The sequence below is a fragment of the Capricornis sumatraensis genome, chromosome 1 (genome assembly GCF_032405125.1).
Source record: "Capricornis sumatraensis isolate serow.1 chromosome 1, serow.2, whole genome shotgun sequence".
In the NCBI taxonomy this organism is placed as follows: Eukaryota; Metazoa; Chordata; class Mammalia; order Artiodactyla; family Bovidae; genus Capricornis; species Capricornis sumatraensis.
In genome coordinates this window covers 206,006,685-206,028,589 of record NC_091069.1, presented here as the reverse complement: position 1 = coordinate 206,028,589, position 21,905 = coordinate 206,006,685, and the positions used below count along the sequence as shown (strand labels likewise).

Genomic DNA, 21,905 nt, shown 5'->3' with positions numbered 1-21,905 from the left:
TAGTTATAGATTAACAGAAAATTTATAAAGACAGTAGAGAGTTCTGGAACCCCTTCACCCAATTTTCCCTATTGTTAACATCTTATATTACCATTTGTCACAATTTCAAAATCAATACTGGTACATTATTAGTAGTATTTTATTAGGATTCCCCTTTTTTCTAACTGCTCTTTTCCTGTCCCAGGATCCTACATTACATTTAGTTTTCTGAATCCTTAGTTTCCTCTGGTATAAAACAATTTCTCAGATTTTGCTTGTTTTAGATGACCTTAACAGGTTTAAGAAACACCTGTCAGTTTTTTGGTAGAATCTCCTTCAATTTGGGTTTGTCTGATGCTTTTCTAATGCTTAGATGGGGATTATGAGTTGTTGGAAGAAAGAGAGGTGAAGTGTTATGTTCATTACCACTTATCAAAGTGAAAGTGAAAGTCGTTCAGTCCTATCAGACTCTTTTTGACCCCATGGACTATACAGTCCATGGAATTCTCCAGGCCAGAATACTAGAGTGAGTAGCCTTTCCCTTCTCCAGGGGATCTTCCCAACCCAGGGACTGAATCCAGGTCTCCCACATTGAAGGCAGATTCTTTACTAAGCCACAGGGAAGCCCACAGTTTATCGAGGGCACATACTATTGACCTGACTTACCACTGTTTGATGTAAACTTTATCAACTGGCCAAGGTTGCTTGCCAGGTCTCAGCAAAGTTACTTTTTCCTTTAATGTCTACACAATACTCTCTGAAGGCAGATAAAGAGGAAAGTTAAGCTCTACTTCCTTGATTGGGGGGAGTATCTATATAAATTATTTGGAATTATAACTTTTTTAAAGGAAATCTTTGCCATCCAAAAGACTGAAGGTAGGTAGAAATTTTCCCCCAAACCACAAAGGCCAACCTTTTGCTTCATTTGCAAAGACATTAGACTTCTGGGAAAACGGTGACTATGAAAACGTACGGGGAACTGGAAAGAGATGAATACTCCCAAGTTTCCAGTATTCCTAGTAGACAAATACAAAGAAGCTAAAGGATGTAATAAACAGCATGCGGGTGTGCATGCTCAGTCATGTCTGACTCTTTGCAGTCCTATGGATTGTAGCCTGTCAGGCTATAAGCTCCTCTGTGCATGGAATTCTCCAGGCAAGAATATTGGAATGGGTTTCCATTTCCTCCTCCAGGGGATCTTCCTGACCCAGAGTTTGAACTCACCTCACCTGCATTGGTAGGTAAATTCTTTACCACTGAGCCACCTCGGAAGCCAAATAAAGAGAATGTGTGCATGTGCTTGTCTCTCCAGTCATGTTCAACTCTTCGCAACCCTATGGACTGTAACCTGCCAGGCTTCTCTGTCCATGGGATTCTCCAGGCCAGAATACTGGTGTGGGTTGCCATTTCCTTCTCCAGGGAATCATCCTGAACCAAGAATTGAACCCACATCTCTTGGATCTCCTGCATTGGCTGGGGGCGGGGGAAGTGGTGGTTCTTTACCACTAGCCTGGGGGTTCTCTACCTGGGAAGCTAATAAAGAGTATAGATAGAGTTTAAAACTTTTGCAAAAATGTCTTATGGGGTGATGCAAAATGAGGGCCTACTATGGACTCTGGTATCCTCGCCATCAATTCTATGAGAAGGAGAGACCATATTTCCCATCTCTCAGTGCTGGTTGTACAAGGGAGGAATGATGAGTGTCAAGTTCCCAAGTGCCCTATTGGGCATTAAAGGAAGTGAAGGTGCCTAGAGTAGTTGCTTACCCATAGCAGGTGCTTAACAAAACATTTGATCACTTGACTCAGAGACCAACAAAATTTCAGTACTGTCACATGTTGATCATTGCACAGGCAGAATAGAGCAACAGCAAAGCGTATTGACTCTGGAGCCTGCTTTGGGGTCCCTGGCTCACCTCTTATGGGTTGTGTAAGTCACTTAAACTTTTTTCTGTCTTGCTTTCCTAGTTATGAAATGGGGATTACAACTGTGGATACCACCAAGGATTATCAGTTCAGTTCTGTTCAGTTAGTTGCTCAGTCATGTCCGACTCTTTACAGCCCCATGGACTTCAGCACACCAGGCTTCCCTCCCCATCACCAACTCCTAGAGCTTGCTCAAACTCATGTCCATTGTGTTGGTGATGCCGTCCAACCATCTCATCCACTTGTGTCCCCTTCTCTTGTCTTCAGTCTTTCCCAGCATCAGGGTCTTTTCCAATAAGTCAGCTCTTCACATCAGGTGGCCAAAGTATTGGAGCTTCAGCTTCAGCATCAGTCCTTCCAATGAATATTCAGGGTTGATTTCCTTTAGGATGGACTGGTTGGATCTCCTTGCAGTCCAAGGGACTCTCAAGAGTCTTCTCCAACACCACAGATCAAAAACTTCAATTCTTCAGCTCTCAGCTTTCTTTAGGCTCCAACTCTCACACCCATACATAGCCAAGGATTATAGTGACAATTAAATGAGCTAAACCATAAAAACCTTAGAACAATGCCTGGCATACAGTAAGAGCTCAATAAGTATTGACTACTATCATTTTAGGACAGAATAATACAATATTTACCACTCAAATTAGGTGTTCCAATATTCCCAAAAGTCAGTCCTGGGGCTTCTCCAATGGCTCAGCAGTAAAGAACCTGCCTGCCGATGCAGGAGATGATTTGATCCCTGGATTGGGAACATACCTTGGAGGAGGGCATGGCAACCCACTCTGGTATTCTTGCATGAAGAATCTCATGGACAGAGGAGTCTGGTGGGCTAAGGTCCATAAGGTCACACAGAGTCGGACATGACTAAGCACCTGTGTATGCAGTCAGTTCTAATATTCTTTTTTTAATCTTATATTTAAATTATTTGTATTTACAATTACTCCTATTTTCCCACATAAGCTCTACTGGCGGAATAATTAGAAAGTTAAGCATACAAACAATACTATCAGTTACCCTCTAATAATAATATGGACTTTCGTACATAATCATCTCATATGTTTAAGAATCAGTAAGTGTGCCTTCTGTTTTATACAGACTTACTGAGAAATTAATGGAAATTTATGTTTCATTTCTCAACTAATTCTTTTACCCTGGCTTCTAATAAATAATCCTTTCACCATAAATATTTTTTTAATGGTAGCCAAAGAAAAATGTGTGAGATCATAGAAGACGGAGTGCTCTGGAGCACTCCAAAGACAGAGTGCTCTTTGTTGCCCTAGCATAAGAATAAAGAAGGATCAGAGTGTGTTCAGTTGGATAGGTCTGACTTACCATTAGAGTCATTCTATAATGAAGAGTGGTTCAATAACAGAGAAGGCTATCTGTACGATCGTTGAGTACAGCCTATAGGGTTGGAGAATGGCATTCTATCATGTATACTATCATGTAAGAATTGATTTGCCAGTCTATGTCTGACGCAGGATACAGCAGGCTTGGGGCTGGTCCATGGGGATGACCCACTGAGATGTTATGGGGAGGGAGGTGGGAGGGGGGTTCATGTTTGGGAACACATGTAAGAATTAAAGATTTTAAAATTAAAAAAAATAAAAAAATAAAAGATACAGCTGGAATATGCTTCTCTTACAGCTGGATTGGGAATTAGTCTACCAGACATCAGATACCTCTTTCAAATTTGTTACTGAATTATTAAAGATTAATAAACATGTGAAAAATGTTTATTCTCACAAATAATTTAAAAGTCCAACTTAAAACACTGACAGTCTATCAGAGCAACAATTTTAAGACAATGACAACATGCAGTGTTGGTTCAGACACAGTCATTTCCCTTTCCTGCTGGTGGTAGAGCCCACACATCATTGGGACAGCAATTTAGCAAGACTCAGAGACCTTTAAAACTTTGACTCAACATCTCCGTTTCAAATAATTTATTCTAATGATGAATGTGGTCAGGTATTCTAACACGTATGCATGAAGGTATTTAAAGAAATGTTCCCAGTTAAAACTTGTACACAGTTTAGATATTTAAAAGAAGAGAATGTTTAGAAAGCTACGTAATAATTCCCACGGAGTTGTCACAAATATTGATATCTGGGGACACTCATATTAAATAACATAGAAATGTACTACCTGTATGTTTTTTAGGTTGTAAAACAGGTTATAAACTATGTATACTACAACCTCATTTTTATAAGATGCATATTTGTTTAGTTGCTGTAGCATGTTCAGAACAAGACCTGAAGCGTGAAATGCCTAAGTGTTAGTGGTGGTTTTGCTGTTAATGATTTATTTTCATCTTTTTCATCTTGCTTATTTGTATTTCCAATTTTTCTCCTAATGGACATGCATTATTTTCATGACAAAGAAATATTCTAAGGTTATATTGCCTAAATTATTCATTTTATCTGTAATTTATCTAGATTAGAGTACTTTCGTGTGAGTCCAGAAACCAAATATTGCCTTACATTAAGAAAAATGCATGTACACTGTGGTTTTGTTTCTGTATTTTATCTTTTTAGTCATTTTATTTTTTTTCCATTTTCTGATGGTAATACGACTTTAGTAGAAACTACAGAAAGGGAAAATCTATTTCTTTGGGTTAATTGTTAACTAAGCATTATAACTTCCTATTCTCTGTTAAACTCCATAACTCCATACTCATCTTCATTCATCTCCTCAGGTTTAAATTGAAGATGACATTTTACCACTTACCTTCTTCTCACACATAATATCATAAAATATCTTAAGTCAATGGAAAACTGATGTTTATGTATAAGACAGAACATAATAAATGCAAAGATTTTATCCTGGAAAGAGAATCTTAGGAGTTAAGGTGAGAACATGGCTTTACATGATTTAATGTTTTCCTTCACTATTCCTGCTTCTTCTATTTCCTATTGGCTTTTTCTTTTTGTATCTCTATCTCTCTTATTTTCCTCCCTCTCCATTTAAACATCTCCCCACCTGCATACCCAAATGTGCTTTTCCCCTTTTAGTCTCTCTAAATTCTTTCATGTATTTACTTTTCTTTCATACTTTGCATATAGAAGAGAACTGGAATGATTTCTCTTTGGATTTCCTGATCTGATTAGGAATAGGGCACATTCTCCAGAATAATATTTTCCTACGTAAAAGGTAATCTATAATCTCTTCAATACTGGATGAAGACCACAAAAGATACTTTACATCTGACAGTTGTATAGCATTTGTAGGTTTTCTCCATAGGATTCATGAACATGTTTCTGGGAGAAGTCAGGGCTGTACTTGCCAAGTCAATTCTAAGAATAGGTTTTTAATTTTTTTCTTCCAATTAGTTCAAAAATTTCAAAATGGCATTATTCTTTACTATCTCTTTACTACAAATTTTTAAAATTATGCCAACTACCCATTTGAATTAAAGGCAGAAGTTTTAAAGATCACAGATATTTTGTATTGTCACTTGAAAAGATGCAGTAAACAGGGATATTTTCGATCTTTTCTGCCAGAAACCGTTCCCAAGGCCCACAGAAATATATAGCAAAGGTAAGAGGATTTCTCTGCTGTAGTCTTATCTAATCCGGCAGGTGCAAAGCTCTCATTTTAAGAGAAATCTGTGAATTTAAGTATCTACACATCAGCACTGATTTTCAGAAGACGAGTGTCATGGGACAACAGGAAAGGCAATAAGATGAGACAGAAGTCCGAAAAGAAGTAAAGAGTTCAAAAGGCTAATTTTGAACTCTAAGAAAAGGTTGATTAAAATTAAATAACTGAGACTGTCATAAGGAATGGGAACTTAGTATTTGGCTGAAATAAATAAGAATCTGTGGACATTTGGATTCACTCTTCTGGAAGTGTCACAGAAAGAGAAATGATGATCAATTGGTGTTACCCTGGGGTAACTTTATTTCCTGATTAAGTTGGGTGGCTAGGTGGGGGCATTTTACCATACACCAAGTTTTCCATTCTCAGCATTCTATTCTTATACAGGATCAGTCATGCTATATTTCTCTGTTGAAAGATTCTTCTGCCTAAAAGCAAAATGCCACTTGACATTTTAGCAAGCCATAATTCAAGGAAATGGAAGAACACATACCAAAGGGTAATTTAGTGTAACAGGATGTTTAAAAGGGAATTTTTTTTTTCCTCCTACCTCCTTGTCAACAGAGGTCCCAAAAGTCTGAAAGCAAAATAATTAATTAATTAAGAGATAGACAGCATTCCCACATTTCAAAGTGAGGTGCTAGATCAATTCCTTGTGCTCGCCCCCTTTGTCAGGAAGGTGGCTCCAAAACTGATCTTGTGATGCTCAGATCAACCAACACTCTACGACAAAAAAAGACTAAGGATGTAGAAATTCTAAGAGAGACTTTCACTGGAAAGAGTCACAGGTAAGGACTGAGTCCCACCCTCATGGAAGAGGAGGGACTCTTCCCCTCAGTTTTAGCTTCCATTCACATAAGCCAGACAAAAAGCTAAACATCTGCTGCCCAGGATAACCCTTAGAGGGACACAATGGACCAGTGAATTAATATCTGAAAAGGTCTACTATGACTGAAACTGCCCCAGTGAGCAGGAGGAGTGACTGTCGAGGAGCTGGGGTGGGAAGGATGTGCGGGTTTCCTATTGGCCAAGCAGAAATTAACCCAAGGGAAGTTATGCAAGAGGCAAGGCTGCCAGTGTGAGGAGACTAGAACAGAAAAACCCCAACTGGTGGGGTTGAATCCCAAGAGTTTGGTCAAAGAATGCATTAATTTAGAAAAGTGCAAGGTGGAGGTCTCTGGGTAGTGTCATCAGAGAATGCTCAACTTTACCCTCTAAATGTGAACTATGGAATTTAGCTATTAATAAAGTATCAGTATTGGTTCATAGATTGTAACAAATGTACCACACTAACATTTGACACTGTATGGGCTGAGGGCAGAGTATGTATGAACTCTCTACTTTCTATGCAATTTTTCTATAGAGCTTAAAAAAATAATAGAGTCACATGGTAATAGAAATGCCAACTGTATCAAAGAAAATACAATGAATAAAATTGTTTTCTAAAAAACATTGTTTAATACAAAAGATGAAATTATGAGACCATGAGTTAGCAAGGATATAGAAAACAAACCAACCACCACCACAACAACAAAAAAAAACAATTAAAACTGCCTGGCATTAGGGAGTTAGAAGAATGTAAGAATGAGATCCATCTGAGTGGCAGAAGAGATGAAATGGCTGAACAGCAGGAAGGAAAGACTAGAAGTCGTAGAATGAGAGTGATGTTCAATATTCAAAGTTAAGCTCTTTGAACTTCTGTCACATAAACCTCTGTGAGTGCAGGCATGCTCAGTCATGTCCAACTTTTTTTGAATCTATAGACTATAGCCTGCCAGGCTCCTGTGTCCATGGGATTCTCTAGGCAAGCATATTGGACTGGGTTGCCATTTCCTACTCCAGGGATCTTCCCGACCTAGGGATCGAACCTTTGTCTCCTGCAGCTCTTGCATGGAAAGGTGGATTCTTTACCACTGAAACACCTGGGAAGCCCACAAATCTCTGTGAGCCTTACCAAAACCAAAAGTAAAATCTGACATACATTCTAAGAGAGGTAGCTAGCTAGATAGACACGTACATACATACACACATATATTGCTTTTGAAGAAAAGGGTTATTTCCAAAATTAGGTTGATGATGGAGTAGACACAGGAGACTAGAAGACAGGATAGAAATCAATCATTGCAAAGAGACAAGAAGTAAGAATCAGACACCAGCCTGAGAATATAAGTTCTTCCTCTGCCTCACACACGCACATCTACCAATGATCAGAATGTGAGCGAAATCTTGAGGTAGTCATTAGACATTCCCCAGAGCATAGAAGGAACTGGGGGCCAATTTCACCCTTTACAGGGAAGATGTACTAACCTGTATGTTTTCTTATCAAGTAGCGAATGTTTTGATGGGTCTAAACATGATTCCTCCTTAGAAAATAAAGGAATTTCCTTTATGCTTTTCTCTTGAATCTTATTTCCCATAAAATTAGTGTCTATTTTAGGGACAGAAAAACAGTTTTCAAGTTGCCAATGCTTTTCCTAAAAAAAAAAAAAAAAAGAGAGAGAGAGAGATTTATTTTTATAACATGTATTTTCCTTGAACATTTGGGCTTCCCACTTGGAGCTAGTGGTAAAGAACCTGCCTACTAATGCAGGAGACATAAGAGACGCAGGTTCGATCCCTGGGTCAGAAAGATCCTCTGAAGGAAGGCATAGCAACCACTCATCTTCTTGCCTGGAGAATCCCATGGACAGAGGAGTCTGGTGGACTAAAGTCTATGGGATAGCAAAGGCTGGGACAGGAGTGTAGTGACTAAACGTGCTAGATTCTTTATTGAAGTCCTCAGGACATCAAAAATGAAGGAGATATGTAAGTTCTCAAGGAGCTTACAGTCTTAAAAGGGAGATGGAACATACACATGTAAGTTTAATAAAATTAGAAAGGGATGCATCATAAGAAGCAAACAGAAATTTTCTGAAGCTATAATTTCTCTTCTACCAGCTCACTCTGTATCCACAGGAATGCCTCAGGGAACACAGCCTGTATGATGAGGGAACATTAGGGATCCCCAGCATATCTCACCTGCAACTGATCAAACTTTGTCAGAAGGATTTACAGAGTAGAATGCCTCCAGGGCCCAGGAATATAGTGTCAATGAATGATCAAGTCTCATATAGGATAATAAATAGTAAATTAAATTCAGCCTCAGTGTTCATAAGCAAAAGGGAAAGAAAGATGGGACTACACTGACTTAGAGTAAGCCCATTTTCCATTAAGGGAGCCATAGCTACTCTCAGGGAATGACATATGTTCTTTTCCGAGAGAAGTAAGAAATACAGATCTTATATGAAAACTCATGTTCAAACATGGGAAACTTAAATTTTAAACACTGGGTGAATAAGGTCAATCAAAGTCACTGAGTATCAGAAGCATCAGCGGAGGAGGGGGCACCAGAACACAAACTCTGCAGAACACAACAGTGGTCAGTGCTGTGATGGACACTGAAGAAGCACGCAGACCACCTCACTTCTTTTTATACCACAATCGTCTGACAGTTTCCTGGGATAAATGTATCTCCACAGATAAAACATCCCCACTCCATCTCTCCAACTCTAGAAATAGACATAGCATACTACTTACGTTTAAAAATCTAACTTGGAAATCAACCTCAGATCAATAGCTATGTTGTAAAACTGATTCACAGTTTTTAAGAAAAAAAACTTCTTTTATGAAATTTACTGAACCGCAATTACATGAAATTTTGAATGCGTTAATCAAATTGAATGCGATCGGAAGATGAAGCCTTAATGAAGGAAATTAAAATACATGATTGCCTTTCCTTTTGTTTGTATAACTACTAGACCAAAATTAATTCAACTAAAAGACAAATGCAACATTCAAATATAGGTCAAAGGTCACTATGCTATACAAATCAAGTTGGATCAGGAAAAAATTGTTCTGACCTTAGTCATATTTACAAATGGAGTCCCTTCTTATCTAAGCATTTCCATCTGCCTACCATATCTTTCTGTGAAAGCATGCCTCTGCTCAAACTATGAGAAGAACATTCACTGTTGCTTTCTTCCAGTTGTCTGCTAATTTCCTTTTTCTTCCTCCCCTCCATTTTATGTCCTTCCCCTCCCACTGCCTCCTATGGCCCTTGAAACTAGCAGCACCATATCCAAGAGCTTAAGAAAAGTGAGTTCTCAAAAAAAATAAAAATTAAAGCTCAGGCAGAAGGGACTAGAAAACCCAGCTGTCCTCTGCTTTGCCAGCCTTTACTTTCTAAAACCACCCGGGCTATCTTGAACAGAAGGGATAAAACCAAACTGTTTTCACGGAGGCTTTTAGAGGCTGAACTCCTTTGAAAGACAAAAGACTACAAAACAACTAAGGAAAACAACCAAAGGTATACAAATGAACAGTTTTACTAGCATATATTTCTTAATTCTAATAAAATTTCCACATAGATTGTGCTTTCTGGACACAGTTTTTGTGGCACCCATACCTAAAACAGTCCTATTTCTTGCTTTAGCATCATCTAAGGTCCATGGGGTCCAAAGAGTCGGAAAAAACTGAGCAACTAACACACACACACACACACACACACACACACACACACACACACACACACAAGGTACTTTTGCTCCAGACACCACCTGCCAGATGACTCTGTTTCTTTGCACCTCCTTTTACCAGAGCCCGTGTGGCATGGCCTCGTAGCAGTGTCAGGGTTGCAGTAACTTCTAGAGCTGCCAGCTTTTCAACTCCTTTTATGTTCAGAATGCCAGCCGCGCCCCATGCTATCTCTCTCACCACAACTGCCCACACACCCATTTGAGCTCCCACGCAGACACTCTTTTTGCTGAGAAAAGTCTAGCACTTGCCTTATTTACAGAGCAGAAGAGGCTGTTCAGCTCTTGGCTGTCACGTGGCAACTCCCACATTACCCAGCCAATCCACCCACCAATTTACCATCATTTTCTGATTTACCACCGCCCTCCATGTCTGCAAGGGCTGTACGGAATTAGGGCAGCACAGGTTGACGTCCTCAAGCTGACTCCACAAAAGGAACACCAACAGACTTTGTCTTCCAGCATGAAGGGAACTGCCATACTCAGGGCATGAGAGTGGCATCCAAGGCTGCTGACTAGGACTAAGTCAACCAGCCAGGCAGAAACTGAAGTGCCAGGGTGAGCTCTTACCACCATGTCTGAACAGTACTGGTTGAAATAGAACAAACTGCTATATTGTCCCCCAAACAAAAGGGACTAGGAACTGAGTTCCCATGAAAACAAGTGGAAAAAAGAAATATGAGACAATAAATATTTTCTTTCTTTCAAGACCTCTGGTTCCATTTTTTTGTAAGCTCATATAAATCAGAGCTTAGTTTCATGGGAGGAAGAAGTTAAAAACATGAGCTGTGAAATGACAGCTTGAATTCAAAGCCACTTGTTAGTGTCTGTGACCTCAGCAATTGATTGACACTCTCTGTGCCTCTGTTTCCTCATATGTAAAATGGGAATAATGAGCATTCCTCCCTAATGGGACAGGCAATTATGAAGTTTACATGAAATAACTCATGTGGGGCTTCCACGTGGCACTAGTGGTAAAGCACCCGCCTGCCAACGCAGGAGACAGAAGAGAAGAGGGTTCAGTCCCTGGGTCACGAAGATCCCCTGGAGCAGGGCATGGCAACCCACTCCAGTATTTTTGCCTGGAGAATTCCACGGACAGAGGAAACTGGTGGGCTACAGTCCATGGAGTCACAAAGAGTCAGACATGACTGAAGCAACATAGCACGCACATAGAGACCTTAGAACAGGACAAACTCAGAAAAGATTAATGAATGTGATTTTGGCAGGAATAAATCAGACAATGAACACAAAAGATTTATTTTTTTTTAATTTTCTATATTTGATTACTGCCTGATTATTATCTGAGTGTCACAGTCATCTATCTATTTTATTGTAACGCAGTATAATTATCCACACTGTATTTCTCCTGAATTTTGAAACTGAAGAGATCCACTTATTTTGGCGGAGAAATTTTGCTCAGAAATCCTTACATATTTTAAGCTGCTTAGGTCCCCCATCTTTCCATGTCTCCGGTGTCCTCTACTTGATGGAACTGCCATGGTTAATAAGGGAGGCCTGGAGCTATAGTTGCAAAAATCAAGTCAGTTCTTTCATGACTAATGAAATTTACTAGCCAATGAGATTCAAATGGAAACCAGGCCAAGTTCATACTAAATGTCAAGTAAATATTAGAATAGTAAAGAAGCAATATTTCTACCTGACCAAAGATCTGGACAGGAACACCACAGACATCAGTCACACGAATGCTGCAGTCCGCAGAGGCAGAGAGAATCAGCGAGCGGCCGCCCAGCTCACACATCTCTAAGGAGCTTATCCAGTCTTCATGAGGCCGGAACGATCTTATCAGAGTTGGGGCCTGGGTGAGTTTGTTCTTGCTGGGATTAAGACAGTACTCCTGAATGAAAAGACATGCCAGAATTCTAAAAATGTCCAAATATGAAATGACTACTGTGATAGAACACTTTTTTTTTTAAAGTCCGATACAGAAATTGAACAAAGGTGCATTTAGAAACAGCAATCTGTAACACAAATGCAAAAGAACAGCTCATGATAACAGAGGTTAGAAAAATGGTATTCACATTCCAGAAAAGGTTTCTAACTGATTTGACTAACTTGAGAAGTAGAAAGGAAGGAAGGACAGGGAATGAAAGGATGGAAAAATATAAGCAGTAAAGTCAGCTATTAGATAAAGTGAATGAACTTTATCATGTATAGGTAGTCACATTTTATACAATTTTATAGTATTATTAGAAAATTGAGCAGGTAATCAGTGACACACACACACACACACAAAAAACAAACTCAGGATGATAACCGTGTTAGATAACAGGCCAGTACACTACTTAGATTATGTTTACTATCTCATTTAATATGAGGCATATCTTTACTATTTATTCTCAAACAATGCTGTAGTACCGTACTAACAATATTGCTTTCCTAAATTGGGAGACTGACCTGACTATATATTAATGGAGGATTTTCAATATTGAGAAAAATCTATTTTTCTCCATGAATTAAAGAAGTCTCTGATCAATACATAAGTTTTCTTTAAAATACTGACTGTTTCTTCCTTTACCTAGAAACAGACAAGACCTGATTCATAATTATCTGAAACAAAAGACAATCAAAAATTATAATGATAATGTGAGAATTTTTTCAACATACCTCTATATTCCAGATTTTTAACCACCCCTCCAGATCTCCTGTGGCAAGGTATCGATTTGATTTATCAGTAGACATAATAATAGAACCAACTCCACTATGAGCCAAAAATTCAGCCAAAAGTTGCTTCTTAAATGTATCCCAGAATCTGACATACCCAGATCCTCCGCATGATACCAGGTTGGCTCCCCCTAGTATACAAGAACACCTAATTAGGAAACTACAAACACAAGAAACAACTTCCTCATCAGTTTCCTTGTTGAAAGCATATGGATGTCGGACAGGTGAGTAGCCCTGCGATCAATTCCCAGCACTCTGATTCTCTCAAATATACACTGGGAAAAGCCCTATGAAAGCTTCACTGGTTTGTGCTGAGTATTAAGTGAGGTAGGATACGTAAGATGGTCTATAAAATCTAGTTACCACTCCATTCATTATTTTGATATTATTTGGGTTTCAAAATTTTGATAAAATTGATTTGTTACTTCAGACAAACTTACAAAATATTAATTTCAACATTATGATAGTATTCCAATTACAGAAAACCCATCTTTCTTAACTACCCATTGGACACACATACCAAAGTAGTAAAATTCCTCATGCACAGAGCTGGCTATGCATATGTGTATAGTTACAGTAGCACAGCTATGGGTTTCTCTGTGCAACCATATACTTAGAAATCTACTTATGAGCTTGCTTTTTAATCCTTCATCAAGAATTCATTGTAAGTCCTTATGGAACACTTTTTTGGTTCATAGGCCTAGAACTAACCTTTTCATTTTCCATTTTTATATGCATGTAGAAGTACTTTACCGAAATTATTCTTCTGTGGCAAAGTTCCTATTATTATTTGATAAATCTGTAGATGACTTTCAATTTGCTTCACAAATGAGCTGCCTATTAACGATAATATCTGTTTAAGGTAGAAATAATGGTATATAGCCGCTTCAGTGGAAACAATTTGATAATACTGATAACATCAAGAAGAATTAGTGTTGAGGAAATGAGAGCAATTTCAGGATAACAGTTCATTTTATGAGTATAGGTGCATTCTGTAAAATAGAAAGTTTTAGACTCTAACCATTTCAAGGTCTATTCTAAATATTCCACAATGATTCTAGAACTCTATAAGGGTATATACCTTTATTGATTTTTAATGCAGAAAAATTTTACATGAAAATCATGCAGATTTTCTATCCTCAAATTGAATATGAGAACCTGAATATGGAAAACAGGGTTCAGATATGTTTATTTCTTTTTTCAATCATATAATAAATATAGATCTAGATTCCTAACATTAAGAAAAAACACTTCTAAAATTAAAAAATTATTTTTTAGAAGAAAAGTGAAAAATATGCATTGCTTTCAGAAGCAGATTTTTATTTTGGGAAGATGCAAGCTGCATCAATACCACGTTTACATCACCACTGAAGACAAAAAGGAAATTAAGCAAATAGTTATTTCATTTATTATAATATCAAATAACTGTGGTAAATCATATGTTAGCATGTATCTTAGAAGCAGCTCTAACCAGACTTATATTTTACCTGTCCCTGTGATGTTTTTTCTTGCTTCAAGGAAGCAAAGCCTCATAACAGCATGATTGCACTCAGTGTCCATCTCAAAGGAACAGGCTCTCAGGGTAGCCTGGTCATATGTCGGGTGGGTAGAGGGGCTCCTCCCAGCACCAAGAAGCTTTTGAGGCCCTGCATCTGAGATAGAGACAAGCCAGGTGACTTAATGAATAGAAACATCTGCTCTTCAAACACTTATGAAAAACAACAGGCCACCCCCATCACAGTCTCTGATGATTCCAGCAAGTCTTACAATGCGCTTCCAGTCAATATCCATAGAGCCCCCTGCAGTTCACTTCCTCAGCCTCAACTTCACAGACTGTTTGATCCCATTTTTGTTTCTCATACTCCATATAAGTTTACCGTGTTTTCCCTTGATATGAATTAATAGGGACTTCATTTTGTAGACCCTGATAACATCTTAGAGATACTGATATGTTCAAGGCAAATGTGATCCTAATATCATGCCATTTTCAACTTATTAATCATTAATATTAAGCTTGTAAATAATTTAATGAACTTGAGATATAATGACTATGTATTTAAATCATCATTTTTTAAGCAATGTTATTTGTTAGTGAGTTACCCTGAAAAGGATATCCTTAATGGTACTTCAATGATCTGATGACATCACCTTCACATCCCACTAATAAAAACTGGGGATATTCATCTCTGAATCTATGAATAGTCTGAAGATACTTATGACAGACTTATACAGAGGTATCTTCAAACATTCAAAGCAAGAAATCTACAGCAATGCTTCTTGTGTCTTTTAAAAATTTGACATTATCTGCTTTTCTTTTCTATTTGTCTCTCTGTGTTTTTAATCACAGCCACAATAAAGTCTGCTGTGAAAACAAGACTATTCCCCTGAGGGCCAATGCACCAAAGAGGCAGAATTCCACTTTCTCCATGGAGGATTCAAATGAACCCTAATGATGAGCTCTTTGTATTGAAAACATAAAGCAAGTCAGAGTTTCATGCCTGCAGCCAAGTAAACTCCAAATTTCTTATGTTAGTTTTCTTCCTCCTAACAAATTACTCCCTCAGCTTTTCACACACACACACATGCAAAACTGTATCTGAAGACCAGTCCTTTCCTAATCTAATTCAATCTCTGTGAGTTTATCCAATTGATACAACAGAACCTCACTGGCACATGAAGTATGACATATTCATTACCAAATAAATTAGTCTAAGGAAAAACCTTTAGTATCTAGGGAAACTAAAATAAAATGTGAAAGGCAATTGTCAAGACATTTTACTTAGGCATAAAATATTCATCTGCTCTGCTAAACTTCCATAAAATACAATATAATTCCATCTAATGCTCCACACAGGTTTCTAAAGCAAGAAATAATTTAAGATTTCCAGGTGGCATAATGTTTAATACAAGCTCTAGACTAAGCCTGAGCAGCCTCAAGTGAACACAAGTTCCCATTTTCCTACCAAGGAGTACCCAAGGTTCACTCAAAGGCAATTTGACAAGGCTTATTGGCAAAAAATAAACTAGATAAAAATGAGAGTCCTGTTCCCCGCTGTCAGTAATTCAGAAATGCTGATGTAGCATAACGAAAAGGAACAGCAAGCCATGGAGAATTTGCTAAGCCAAGTAAATCTCAAGGTTCTTTTAGTCACTTTGACAAGACAACGGTATCACTAATCCCTGGCGCTTAGAGCCAATCATCTATAATTCAGAAGCAAGCTGCAGCAGGCCCATGCACAAACAACCAGCCCACATTATTTTAGTTTCAAACTTGTACTCACCCGATTTTGATTTTAGCAGCCTCTGATAATCAGGGTGAAGGACATAGTGAGCATTTTCTGTGCTGTTGTTCCACAGAACAATTTCTCCATCATAACTCCCTACAGGAGCCAAGACAGAGAATAGAAATTACCAGAAAGTTAGATAGAAAATACGAGCAACAACAATTAGAAGAAATCATTATCATAATAACTTACGTGGAATCTGGCACTTTGTAAGTTTTCTCTATAGATTTGGAGACATGAATGAATAGTAATTACTAGTGTTTTTATTTTTTTGCATTTATTATTTATTTATTATTTATTTATTTTAATTGGAGGCTAATTGCTTTACAATATCGTATTGGTTTTGCCATACATCAACATGAATCTGCCATGGGTTAGTGTTTCTATTAAACTTTAAAAATTGGAAACTTCGCAAAATATCATTCAGTAAGTTTGATAGAGATTATTGTAATATCTTTTTTTATTTTGTGGTAAGAAAGCATTCAGAATAAAGGCTTTGTAATTCATCAATCTGAATCCTGGTTCTACCACCTACCAGCTGTGTAACCTTGGCAAGTTACTTACCTTTACTTGATGCCACAAGTTCCTCACCTAAAAAATGGGTTAATAAATTTACTTATCTGATAAATGAATTCATCTGATCAATTTGAGTCCTGGTTCTACCACCTAGCAGCTGTGTAACCTTGGCAAGTTACTTACCTTTACTTGATGCCACAAGTTCCTCACCTAAAAAATGGGTTAATAAATTTATTCATCTGATAAATAAGTTTATGCTCTGCAGAATGAAAAGCACCTACTGCCTAGAATATTACAAATACTGAAATAGTATTAATAACTACTATATTATTTGTTTATTATTGAGGGCAAACAAATTTTCCTTCTAGGTTTCTGTTTCCTACATCTGTTCTTTTGTGTGTTCTGTTTATTTTTTCTCTTTTATGTTCTTTATTGAATGTTGCTTTCTCCAATCCTAGAACTTTCCCTACACCAGTCTTTTCATACTGTTCCATACAGAAAACATAAAAAAGTCCAAACAGTGAAGCTAAGTCTGACCAAGCTGGTTTTAGAAGGAGCAGTGCATACCCAGACCGCTGTTCTCAGCAGCCCCGGGAGAAGAGCTCGCTAGTGAGCAGAGGGCCAACATCAAGAGGAGAGCTAAAGACTAGAGCTGAGCGCTGTGTACTGATGGTGTCCTTCTTGGGATTTGGAGAGAGAAGAGAGTAATGCCCACTGCACTCTGTATTGTCCTGGAGAGGCAACCTGTGTAACTCACAAACTGGCCAAAGATGATAAGCTTCCACGGGCTAGCTGTTCATGGGAATATCCACCTTCTCTTAACATTTTAAAATGCTTCACTTGCAAAGTGTTTGACAGAGCATGTTCACATAGGATTGAAGGAATGAACGTGAATGAAGAGATTATTTATTCCCCAATTACAATGGTATTTTATGACACTTCAATATCAACTACACAGCGATACTTGTTTTCATCACATTTCAGTATATGGTATGTGCTGCAGGGTAGACTTCCAGCAGCTATAGAGCAATTCAACTGCAGAGTTGGCCCTCCTGGAAGTTCTGAAAACAACAAAACTCTAAGTGTAGATAAAGCAGGAAACCTCATATGGTAACACTTCATAGATATGCAAGCTCTTTTCCTGTAATTTTTCATTCCTCTTAATTAATGACATTTTTGGTCCTATAAAACAAATCAGGCTGTCAAAATATGGATTTTATAATTTCATGGTACAATCTGTCTTTATAAATTGTTTTCTTTGGTTGGAAATAATTCAACAACTTCTGATCCTCTTTAATATGCCACATCAAAGCAGCCCATGGATCCTGTCAAGAGCTTGGATTTATAAACTTTTTGTGAGACCAGTCTTTAACCAACATTACTTAGAGTAAACTGTGCCCAGAGGGTGTTCCTGTTATGAAACATCTGAGTGCTATAGAAGTGTGATTTGTACCCAACAACCCTGAGGTTGCTTCTCAGAAAAGGAAAAGGAAAATGAAAGCTAGTATTTCCTGATAGGCTTATTGTAAGCACTGGATTAAACCCATACACAGATTATCTTATATGATCCTCACTATAAACCAACATGCTGATAAATTATTATTTGCCAGAAAAAATGGTATTTTAGAGTCAAAACAACTTGCTCAATATGAGGTAGTGGCAAGTTGTAGAACCAGGATCTGAAGCCCGGTAGCCAGGCTTCAGAGCTGCTGCATGTAACCACTGTTGTACAGCCCTAGAAATAAGGACCAGATTTAAAGTACAAGGGCAGCTTCTTTAAGAAACCTGTTCATTTTGTAGTTGAGAAAAGGCTTTTTCAAAGTGAGGCAAAGGAAACTATACCACTGATTGTCAAGTGAACATTCAAGTAACCTGTAACAAGAGTTTGTGGAGGTGAAAATGCAGCACATAATATATCATCATGGTGTTGAATGCCTCCCTTCCATTCTTCAGGCTGGATAGAAAACTGATTGAAGTTCTGAGGTCGAAACACAGTAATAGACCTAGTGAAAAAAGGATATAGCAGTTAGCCGTGGATATAAAAGTGATATAGATATGGAGTAGCCATCCCACAGCTGAATAGCATGATTTGAGAAGTCTAAAAGATGATGCTGGGGACCTCCATGGTGGTCCAGTGGTTAAGACTCACACTCCCAATGCAGAGGGCCTGGGTTCCATTCCTGGTCAGATTCCACATGTTGCAACTAAAGAGTTTGCCTGCTGCAACTAAAAAATATCCCATGTGCCACAACAAAGATCGAAGATCCTGCAACTAAGATCTGGCACAGCCAAATAAATAAATATTTTTTAAAAAATAAAAAAAAAGATGATGCTATCCAAAACTTTATCCCTACTTGTCATCCATAAGGCTAAATCCCAACACTGAACTTCCTTTTGAAGTCTCTCTTAAATTCCCTGGTAAATTATGGATATCAGAAGGTTAATCTTCCTTTCACAGTCATTAATACCAAACATGTATGCATTTATCAGATTAATCATCCACCACCAAGACCCTAAAAGCAAAATGTCTCCAAAGTGGAACCACTAAGAATTTCGTGGCAGTAACAATACAAAAGAGTAGAGTCTGTGAACAAATACTATTGGATAGTTTAGACAATATCATTAAAGTTTCTTTTCATCAGTTCATCCAGGATATTTAACATGTTTATATTCCCTGTGGCATTTTCCAGACATACTTGACCACAGAGTCCTTCCTCATACGGCATCTTAAGGAACTGTTTGTGGAACACTTGAAAATGCAGCTTCAAAGGAATGGGATGGAGGACAGAGATGTTTTCAACAGAAATAGTTTTTTAAAGGTCAGTATCCTGAGGCATTACTGGTGAATTTGAGGACAGGTCAGAAAGGACAGAGAATGAAATGCTTGATGCCTGGTGAGGAGAAGAGGAGCTTAAAAATTACATACTGGAGGCATCAAGTTATAGGACCATCCTGTTTCCTCTTGATTGAACTCTGGCTACCAGCCTCTGGCAAGCCTCTCCCCACTTCTAGAGCTACACTCATTTCAAAGGGGCATTTGTAACTCCAGGCTTGGTGTCTCCACCCACATTCTCTCTTCACTTTTCTGAAACCTTGCTTCTGTTTCACTCGCACTAAAGGTCTCCAATTGCCCTACCAACTCCTCACCCTCTGATGGATGAGTTTGTTCTGGAAACTCTTCTGTTGCAAAACGCACTGTTTCTCTTCCTGTTCGCTGACCTTTCATTCCTTGTACTCTGTTTCCCCTTCCTACTCTCTCTTTCACCTTTCAATATGGACACTGTTGACCATCATTCCTCCACCCCTCGCTCTCTCATCAAAAGGGCTTGTGCAGGGGTTTTGTATACCATCAATTTTTGCATTGGTTTTTGTATTATTTTTGTATTGTTTTTTGTATTATTTTTGTATTGGTTTTGTATTATTTTTGTATTGGTTTTTGTATTATTTTCGTATTGGGTATTGTATTTACCACCAGTGAATTTCCAGTTCACTTCTATACACGTGGCTCTTAAATCTGTCCTCATTCATGACTTTTTTCCAGTGTTGAGTTGTTCTCACTTGACAGCTGACAGTTCCATTATAGTTTCCATCAGCTAATATCAAAAATCTAAAATTTCTACCTTCCCTCCACAGGAGGACTCACTAAATTCTCAAAATTGGTCAATAGACCAGAATTCCAAATTCTTGCTTGTCTTTCTCTTCCATAGTCAAATAAAATCCTCAGATTCTGCCTCTGTGATGTTATATATTCATTCCTTCCTCTTTATTTTAAATAATCAATGACAGTTTCCTAGCTTAGCACTCACTAGCTCAAGGCTGAAAAATTGTAAAGGACTCTTAACAAATTTCACTGTCTCTAGGCTACCCACTTCTGGTACATCCTTCATCCTGCTACCAGATTAATCACTTCATTCAGGAGCTCTTCATATACATTCATTCTACAAACATTTCTTATTTTCTCCATGAAAGTCCCTGCTCATGGTGCTATAGGGAACAGAACTTACAGAGCCTAACCCTATTAGATGGGTAAGATTTGGAAGAGGAAGTCACTCCAAGCAGTGCAGGGAAACAGCATGATCAAAAAGATAAGGCTAATATCCTGTTAAAAAAAATATTTGTTAGGCTTCCCATTTCTTACATGACAAAAATCAAATGTGTGGACCTATTATTTGAGACTCAATAATATTTGGATCCAATCAACTCTTTTAGAATTTTTCCCTTTATTCTTCTGTCCTTGGTTTTCAGAGTAAAATGTGAATGTCCAGTTAAATGTTTGACAGGGCTACTGGAAACCACAGGTAAAACTGATACACCTTCCTAAGTGTTCATTTTACTCAAAGATTTTGGGAGAAAGTATTTTTATATTAAAATAAGGATAGATGAATAAATGTAATAGAAGCAAAATTCGCCTGGATTTTATAGATAGAATACAAGGTTTCCAATAGATTCCCTCCTTGCAGGAGCTATTTTAAGCTGTTATGAGTATTTAGAAGTTGTTTCTGAAGCACATCTCATGTTCAAGCCAATCAGTACTCACGTGTGTGTGTGTATGTGTGTGTGTTTAGTTGCTCAGCTGTGTCTGACTCTCTGCGACCCCATGGACTGTATCCCACCACACTCCTCTGTCCATGGGATTTTCAGGATTTCTACTGGAGCGGGTTCCCTTTTCCTCCTCCAGGGATCTTCCTGATCCAAGAATTGAACCTGCGTCTCCTGCATCTTGGGCACTAGCAGGTGAATTCATAACCGCCTGTGCCTCTCGAGAAGACCTAAGCAGTATTCCTGCTACTCTCTAAATACATTTTGCATTTCTAGCTGCTTTGTTTTTACTCACAGTGGGCTCTTCCATCCCTCTGTGGATTTCCTTCCATACACATACCCACACTACCTGACTATACACCCATTCATTAAATCCTATCTTGTTCTGTAGGCTTCCTTGATAACTAGTGTTGAAAGAAATATATCCCTCTTCTGGTCTCTTACATAATTTATATTTTACTCGCAACATTTAATTCATATTATATAGTCTCTGCTCCTCTGCTATAATGTAAGTTCACAGAAAACAGGGATCGTGCTTTATTGTACAACCCTATCATAGTGACCTACACATATTGCATATTCAACAAATATTTTCAAATGATCGGAAGAAAAATTCTCTGCTCAGATGTTACCTCCCTGGGGAAGCCCTCCCTGACCACCCAAGCTAAAGACTTCCTTGAGTCTCTCATTCCTCACCTACATCATTTTGATTACATTATCATTATGTGATATTGGGATCCATATCTATTTTTCTGCTTCTTTTCTGTCTTTCCTACCAGAAGTAAGCTCTAGGAGAGCAA

The 21,905-nt window shown here is 38.1% G+C and overlaps 1 protein-coding gene across 1 annotated transcript in view; it reads right to left on the bottom strand.

Moving 5' to 3' along the window:
- Positions 1-21,905, bottom strand: part of WDR49 (WD repeat domain 49) — a 159,592-nt gene that overhangs the window by 25,913 nt on the left and 111,774 nt on the right. The window contains exons 10-15 of the mRNA XM_068968895.1: positions 18,439-18,569; positions 16,048-16,146; positions 14,254-14,418; positions 12,710-12,897; positions 11,742-11,939; positions 7,818-7,984 (exon numbers count right to left, since the gene is read on the bottom strand). Coding sequence (XP_068824996.1) covers positions 7,818-7,984; positions 11,742-11,939; positions 12,710-12,897; positions 14,254-14,418; positions 16,048-16,146; positions 18,439-18,569 — 948 coding nt within the window. The remainder of the gene's footprint in view (positions 1-7,817; positions 7,985-11,741; positions 11,940-12,709; positions 12,898-14,253; positions 14,419-16,047; positions 16,147-18,438; positions 18,570-21,905) is intronic.